Here is an 8,731-nt window from a genome sequence, read left to right as displayed (position 1 = left end):
CACCCCGCTCACCTCTGGTGGTCCTCCTTCCATCCAGGCCCACCTAATGAAACACCATTCCCAAAAGCTTGGAGCGCAAAGTGGTAGCAGAACTTGGGTCTCTTCTGCATGAAGTCCTCTCCATTCATCTAATCCATACATGAGAAACCAAAAAGGTCCTAAGACCCTGTTCCAGGAAAGCAACCCAATCGAAAAGAATGGTTGTAAAAGCTCTGTTCCATGTTTATAGGTCAGTCAGTATCTGCAGACAGAGGTGGGAAGGATATGAGAAATCCAGAACTGTGTCTCCAGCATGATGAAGCTTAGGGAAGTTAACCATGACTTGACATATTCCTCGAGCAGCTCATATTTACTGACAGGATCAGTATTTCCTCACATGGAAGTACAAGAGCATCTTAAAATTCTCTCACTACCCTGCAAGCTAAAAATGTAACTAACTGCCAAGCAGCATATTAAAAAGGAATTAAAATTTTTCTTTTGTAATTAAACAATAGTGAGTACTTGGTCTCCTTTCCAAGGATAGGATTTAGGTTTCTGAGTCCATTAGTGCTTTGAAGAATGTACTGTCAGTTTTTATACCTTACAATACTTATTTTCCTTCCAAACAATTTTAGAAGCCTATATCAATCTCCTTGTCTTGTAAAAAATGTGAAGCAACTCCCTCTTTTGGCAGTGACTGATGGAATGGTTTTCATGGAGTAGTTAATTAATTAATTATTCTAAGATTTTAACTAATAGTTGGACACAGAAAAAAAAGACTCAGAAAAATTGGAGTGGAGTTTCTTTTTTGAACTCTTGAGTCTTAATTACCTCTCACCAAACACACACACACACATTGAAGTTACTGCTAAATACTGTTATTCCCGAGGCTGGGAATAAGGGCTTACCACTGCATACCTGATAGTGTAAGTTTTAAAAAAGTCAACCTCTTCATCTGTAATCCATCATTATGTCAATGTCACACAAGTTGAAATAACTGTATACTGAAACAAGCTGCTTAAAATAACTGAAAAGTGCCAGGAAATTGGGACAGACATGCTTTAGTGGGCACAAATCAAAGAAATGTTTCCTGCTAGATTCACTTTCTGGCAGACCACTTTCTACAGACTAAAACTTTTTCAGAATTTACAGATCTGTTCATGTGACAAGTCCCACCTACAGCCAAAAAAAAAACTAGTATAATAAAGAGATACCATTATATACTTAGAATTAATTTAAGAAACTCCAGAAACAGTTTCCACAACCAAATGAGAACACCATGCATCTGTGTATTAGTTTATTTAATTCTTCATCGCCACTAAGAGCAAGTAAATTACGCTGATACAATTGGTAAACATATACATTCGCTAGAGCCCCCCAAAATCCCACAGAGCTAAGGGAAACATCAAGGGATGTTACAGGATTAATGCTTTCATTCTACAATATGGATATATGGCTTTCATACAAGTTTTAAAAAATTGAAAAGGTAACACACTGCTAGCTTACAAAAATCAATATACAAACTGGAAAAAAAAAGGAAAGGGAACAGGAAAAGAAAATAACCCATAAGAAGATATCATATAGCACTGGTTTAATAGATATATACAGAATTAGAAATCCATTGAACTTGATATTCAGGCTTTGTTATTTTGACTTTAATTTCTCCTTTCGGTTTACCCCTCAAACTAAAAGAATTAATATGATTTCTCTCTTACTTTTATTTTTCCATCTTATTTTACCCATTTTCCTCACTTTTTATTGGCAGAGAAAAAGACTTTTCCTGTCTGTGTTTATTTGTTCACACTTAACTGAAGCAGTTCCTCCACTTCAAAGCTTTGAACAAAGCTCTTGTGTGTACTTTGTGTGACAGAAGAGAACATCACTGTGATAGTAAGTCCTTTTGGCCATTACATTGGCGTGTGTTTTGCATTTCCCTTGGACACAGCTATCCTTAAACTGAAGTGCTGGCAAGTGGGAAGAAATCTAGCTCTTCATCCTACTTGTGTATCCTCACTTAAACAACAGCACAGGACAAAAAGCACTTTCATTTCAACCACAGCCTGAAAATGTGGCAGCACTGGTCATGATTCACATTTAGAGTTATGCATGCACCTTTCTGGAGTTTTCCCCTATGTATGAATGTATATATAGTGTGTATATATATATGCAGTATGCATGTGTGTATATTTAGAGAGCTGCTGTGTCTCATGCTGACATCTGCATTAGGTGGATTCTAGCTCCAAGCTGCAGCCTGTCTCTGCTTCAGGCCACCTAGCAACCACAACACACTCTGCACTATCACAGCCATTTCCTCCAGCTGTAAAAGTCTAGATAAACTACATGATTGTAATATGGGGAGTGCAATGATAATAAGAAAAGTTAAATAATGTCTTGTTGCAAGATAGAATAGAGCGAGGGAGTTCAAACAGCAAAATTAATTGAATTAAACTGGCTGTGGGTAAAATAGCCCTGCAGAGGCTACCCACTTTCCTAGCTTTCCATCACTGAATTCAAGGTTAAAGGTTTTGTACAGTCTTTAACTTTCAATGATCTTCTGCAACTTTCAGTGATTTTCTGCAATGGGAATACTTCTGCGCCTCCATTTTTAGCTCATCAGGAAATCCACTCTTTGGACATGTTTTCAGTTTTATTGTGGGTTTTGTTTGTTACCATGGGTTTTTTAAGAAATTAGTCAAATCTGTAGGTACAGCTTATATATATACAACTCACTCAAAGTCAAGTGGTTTAAAGGCTAGGAGATACTTACAGAGTTCTTTACCCATCTGGGACTCCAAGACATCCAAATTTAAATGGCAAACTGCAGAAAGAGCTAAAGAATTGTACAACCCCACTAATGAGATAATAATAGTTGAATATAGCTGAATTCTCATGCTTTCCCAGATTCTTGCTCAGTTCAGAGTGATGAGGCCACAAGACAGACAATCATTTGTGAAGAGTGGCAGAAAGGGGCCATTAGGAAAATTATTCAATTTCAGCATTGTTTAGTTTTGTTCCAAAAGCAAAGTTTGATGCTCCTATGAATGAGATTACCTACATCTTCTCCATGGGTGGAAGAGGCTCTCTTCATGCTATATACCTGCTTAGGCAAGTCTTTCACTATCCCTGAAACTCTATGCACCACAATAACTTGATGATAAAAGAGCACAGTGGTAAAGGATACAGCTGCTTGTCACTATTTATCTAGTTAAGGTGGTTTTCTCTTTTCTGTGGTTTTTTGTTTGAAGACAGACACTCCTGCATCAATGTCTCTAATTTTTGAGATGATCATTTGATCATTTCTGTCCCCTGGGAAGCCATGACAATTGTGGTCAAGTTATGAGGAAAGTTTCACCAGCAGTCCATTCTCCCAATGAATCCAGGGACTCTCTTTGCTCATTATCATACTTCCTTGTTCACCATCATACAATGATTAAAAAGTTGCTACTGTGTCTTTTAATTTCAGAAGGACACAGTAGGAGGAAATGTGTGATATGGGCTTCCTGGGGCTGTTCTGCAACAATCCAGGAAGACATGGAGAATATAGTCTCAAGAATGAGGAAAGATCATCAACTTCCACAGAAGCTGATGAAGAAGAGTGCCTTAGCAGAACTGACAGAATAAAAGCTATCAAAATTATGGATAAGCGTGGGAAGGCAGGCAACAGGTATAATCTGTCTCTGTAAAGGAGAGAACTCAGTCTCAACTTTAGAGATGTGCCATCCTAGAGAATTAAAATGGACTGAATACAAGACACCTCCCCCTACTGACATACTGTTTCCCCTTTGGATGATTTGGGGGAGACATTTTTCATGTGGAAACATGAAATCCCACTGCTGTGGGATATCAAAATGGTGTCCACCTCATCAATATATTGCGTTAGAAAAGTGGTGAGTTTACATTGTTAATGTTGCTGCAGTTCCTAGACTTGAGGGAAAATTAGGTTGTTGTCCACCCTCAACATTGATATTAGCCTGTGTACTATTGTCTCCTTTTGACTTTGTCTCCACTTGAACACTTTACTTAGAGGCTGAAGTGGGACTTCTCTGTAACACTTTACATTTGGTTCGTTTTCATTAAGGCACAAATCAGGGAAAGCATAAAAACAAATGTGCCAACCAGTACTTCTGCCTTTTGTGTGTAAGGAACAAGCAATAGAAATTTGTATAAAATGTAAAATGCTCCTGATTTCCTATCTGTCTTTTCTTAACCAACTCTCCAAAGCTGCCTGTTTATACATTTTGTAATTGTTATTCTTTCATTTCTTCTTTCTCCTTTGAAAAGCAGTTCAGCCCAGAATGTCATTATGGAATTAGAAGATGAAAATCAGTAAATTACAATTTAGTATCTACCTGCATGTACAACAAACATTTTCCCTTCCTGGAGCCTTGCCCAGAAGTTTTCCTGCACTTAACAGACTGCTAAATAGGCCAGGCTGACCTGGGCATTTCTGTCAGAAGACCAGTCTAAGTCAGAAAATGTCCCAGTCCTCAAACGCTGTTTTAAATCAAGATATAGACAGGCCTAACTGAAAGCAGCATTGCCTCAGCTTAGTTAGAGAAAGAGAAGGGAGATATACCCAAATATATTCAGGATTAAACTCACTGGAATCCAGAATCTGGATGCAGATTCATCCATAGCTGATGTTCAGCAACTCACCCATCTCTTTTATAATAGATTTGAACACTCACAAAAAGGCTGTCATTTGGGGCTTTTTTATCACCCCCCCCCATACTCCATTACAGCTGTAGCAAATGAAGATGTAAACCACTCCTCGAGAGGGACATTCATGAAACAAATTTCTGTCCGTTAAACTAGGTAAGCAACTCATCTATGCTAAGTCATTTTTCATTGTAATAGGATAGCACCAAGAGGGTAAACACGTTTTTCATCTGAAGTAGCTGCTCCCACAGCACTGTCAGACCACTTGCCCTCCCAAAGCAGGGAAGGTAGAAGATTAGAAAGCAAATATGGAGAAGTTTCAGAATGACTGAAGTAGAAACTGATCAAGACGAGTGGGAAGAGGTTTTGTTCAGAATCTTGCCTTTTGCTTTCTTGATAATGTCACTAGTGGAACAAGAGCTCCTTTTAGGTATTGGGAGCCTCCTTTTAAAGCTGATCTGACTGACCTATTCAATCTTCCTCTGTGTTCTGTCATAAATTACTTTATCATCTCTTGCATAGCTAGACTTTCCACTGAATGTTTTCTTCTGGCTTATTGGAAATTTTTTTCATTCTAAGCTTATAAACTACTACTCTAATTGCTGTCAACAATAAGATGCCAATATAGATATGAACATATGTGGATGAGTAATACATAAGAAATGTTCTCCTATTTCATGTCCTTTGCTGAATCTTCTTCTGGTCCTAACATGATGTTTTTTTGTTTCGTTTCCTTGTTTTCTGTAAACTCTCTCCATGAAGGCTCTATGCCACCACAGGAACCTGACTGGCTTCCTTCAAAATATATTAGGAATGTTCCTTTAACAAGCCAGATGGGCAGTTAAACAAAAGGACCATGAGGGGAATTTATTTTCTTTATACTCACTGAGGTGGAAATAAGAAGTCACATCTAAGGTTTGCTAAACAACAATCAAAGTGATGGTCTCAACATCATTCCCAATTCCTGCCAGCTCCCTATGAAACATGGACTAGATTAACCAGTGTGAGACAATGGTGCAACAGTGTTGGCACTCAAAGTTGAGCCACTTCAAGTGAACTGATGCAGCATGTAGACAGACAAACCTTTGGTGAGTGAAAAAAAGTTTCCTTCTCCCTTTGCTTTCAACCAGACCTACCAAACCATTAGTTTAAGTCTGAGGCACAAGCGCAGGTAGACCTGATTAGACCATGAACAAACCAAATAGCACCCAGAACCACCTAAGTATGAGCCTTTATGATTTTAGATTTGGTCATTGCACCTCCACCATGTGTGGGGGACACTTTTAACTATACCACAGACTCAGCATGGTCAAAACAACAAGGACATCAACACAGACTGGAAAACACACCCAAGGAGTCTAGGAAAGAATTGTGAGGCTAGTCTACCTTAAGCTATGTGCGGCCTTGGCTAGGAGGCTTCAGGAGTATTTGGGAACAGAAGGACTTGCCTCATCGTGAGTCCTGATCAGCTGTACCCTCCACACGAAAAAAAAGAGGGCAAGCTCTACAATTGTTACAATTCTTTCTCATAGAAAAGGGGAGTGATGTTAGTATGAAAAGAAAAAAGACTCTGCTTGTCTACAGGCTAATCCCAAGAGAGAAATGTGATTTACTCAGATGAACACAGCCTGCTGCAGCTTCACTGAAGTCAGTGGGTGCCATGCAGGAGAGACTGTTCCTCTTGACCAGCAGGCAAACCTGCAGCCCACACAAACAGCAAAGCTTATTTCTTGCTGCTGAATTTTAACATTTAGAATTCCGAAGTCCGATTTTGAACTTTATCTGGGCACTGAAACCCCTTATGTTTCCTCTAAAAATTTTGGTCTGCTTGTTGTCAGCTTGTTAAACAGCCCTTTACTTGGAGACAGACCAGCCATTTGTTAGATCTTTTTTCTACTTTCCCTTAGGATTCAGAATCATTTATATCAGGTAAAACGGAACAAACTGAAAAACAGCTGGTTGTAATTTTTCTCTTTTTTTCCTCTGCAGACTATATTAAAAAAAAAAAATCACAACTAATTTTATGTTGACTGAGCTTTTCCCAAGGGTTTTTGCTTATATAAAAGTGGAAGAAAGCAGAAGATACTTGTTTTGTATTTCCCTTCTGTTTTACTAAAAGATAAACCAAAAAATATTTCATTCCTATTTGTTTCAGGTCCCACAAATTGTCCCTTTTTTGGTCAAAAATATGAACTACCTCTGGTGGTTTTCAAACAGATTTCTCCTTTTATTTCCCACCAGACGTCCTGGTTTTTAACCAGCTATAATTAAGATTAACAGGAATTTTGCCACTGATACAAAAGAGAGCTGGGTTAGGCAGAATCACAACAATTTCAACTAGATCTTTTATGAAAATTATTTTCCCCCTTCTGTCAAAATGAAGAAATAAAATACAGCATTTTTCAGCTTTGATAGGTGAAATGGAGGACACTACCATCCACCAACACTGATATGCTGAAAAGTGGAAAGTTTTGTTGTCATTCCACTTTGAAAAAGCATCGCTAGGAAATAATGAAAAATTAGGACCCTTTTATGTCCAGTTGTTGAAAGATTTTAGATTTACTGCCAGCATTCAAAATATGGTTAAGGAAAGGAGTGTTACTGGTTTTTACCTGTAGATGGTGATGTTTTGGAATAAGCATTAAGCACACATCCAAGAAAATCCCATACTTGTAAATACTCAATAAATGCCCCCATCCTTTCCTTAAACAAACAGTTTCATACAGTTATGCAGACATAATCAGATATTAAGAAACAGGCCTCAATTTTTCAGATATAAGGTCCCCATCTTAAATATAAATGCATCCAGCCAGAGTGCTATGTTCACACAGGGTACCACTGGCTTCAGCAGAGCCCCACACAGGCTCAGGTTCTGCTTGCATGTACTAATTACCAGACTGAGACCTATGGCAAGACTTTAGAAAAAAAAAAATTAAAAACCTCTACAATTTCAATATGCAATAATTTTCTAAATGAGTTTGGAGTCCTTTATTACAGGCCTCTAAAAGTCGTTGTTAGGGTTATACATTAAAAATACTAAAGTAATATAAAAAAAAAGATTTTTTTTGTGTGTTTGCTTTTTTCCTTCTATGGTACCATTAAGCTATAAATAATTTTAGGATAAGATGCCTAGGTATAAATGAAACTGTTAACTGATCGTGTTTGCTGATGTCCCTTTCTCACATTGCCCAGGTTGACTCCATTAATCGAGCATCTTCTCTTGTTTCTTGCCCTCCTTTTTCTTCTTCTTGGATTCTGTCAAGATACAACAAAAACAATAAAAAAATCAGTGTCTAGCGGGCACTGCAATAAATTTCATTTAACAACCCGTGGAAGTTCCCCTTTTTTTTTTTTTTCCTCTCCATTCACATGAGAATTATCTCCTCATTTTGAACAAAGCAAGGGAAAAGAGAAGAATAAAAATAACAGGAAAATTGAGGCAGTAGAGAAGATGGAGAGGGAATTGCGTGTTCAGCTCAGAACCCTCCCTATCTGAGGGGCTGACCCTGTTTGGCATGCAAAGCATTGTCTCAGAAACTTGCTTGGAAAATAAGAAAACAGCAGGCATCTCCTGGAGAAACCGGGTCACGGCTCAGTGGAGAGCGGGAAGAAAGCATTGCACACACAACCCACACATATACCCTTCCCCTGCTTCCTTTCTGTCTCATTGTGAGCCTTTGGCTTTCTCTGAATGTGTGAGCAGCTCCAGAGCATGAGGAGAAAGCTCTCTTGTTTCTCCAGCTCCTCCACTGCCAACCCTTCCCCGCTCCCCTGGGACAGACACCTATGTGCACTCGGGAAGCAAGAGAGGCAACGGGAGCTTGGCCGGGGGTCCTGGGAGCATGGCCTGCCCAGCCAGCTTAGACTGATGGGATGAGCAAAGGAATAAGGAGCACCTGCTTCTCTAATTAATTTGGGGTACATAAGGGAAAGATGGCAAGGCACAAGTGAAAATTTGCATCTTGTACTACCACCTGCAGAAACTTTCACTGTACTCTAGGGTAGCATGGTATTCGATAGGTAAAGGAAATTCACAGAGGCACCTTGGAAATTAAAGCAAATTAATAGGATTAGGTACTCTTGTGTCACATGT

At 38.8% G+C, this 8,731-nt stretch overlaps 1 protein-coding gene across 1 annotated transcript in view; it reads right to left on the bottom strand.

The window, feature by feature from the left end:
* Positions 1 to 1,263: 1,263 nt before the first annotated feature.
* The window catches only part of PTN (pleiotrophin), a 77,265-nt gene continuing 69,797 nt past the window's right edge, over positions 1,264 to 8,731 (bottom strand). Inside the window, exon 5 of the mRNA XM_064420909.1 lies at positions 1,264 to 7,893. Within this exon, the coding sequence (XP_064276979.1) occupies positions 7,841 to 7,893 (53 nt within the window). The 3' untranslated portion in view covers positions 1,264 to 7,840. The remainder of the gene's footprint in view (positions 7,894 to 8,731) is intronic.

Source organism: Passer domesticus, chromosome 5, assembly GCF_036417665.1.
Source record: "Passer domesticus isolate bPasDom1 chromosome 5, bPasDom1.hap1, whole genome shotgun sequence".
NCBI classification, from domain to species: domain Eukaryota; kingdom Metazoa; phylum Chordata; class Aves; order Passeriformes; family Passeridae; genus Passer; species Passer domesticus.
Note: the sequence above shows the minus strand (reverse complement) of the source record. Positions and strands in the feature narration are given on the sequence as shown.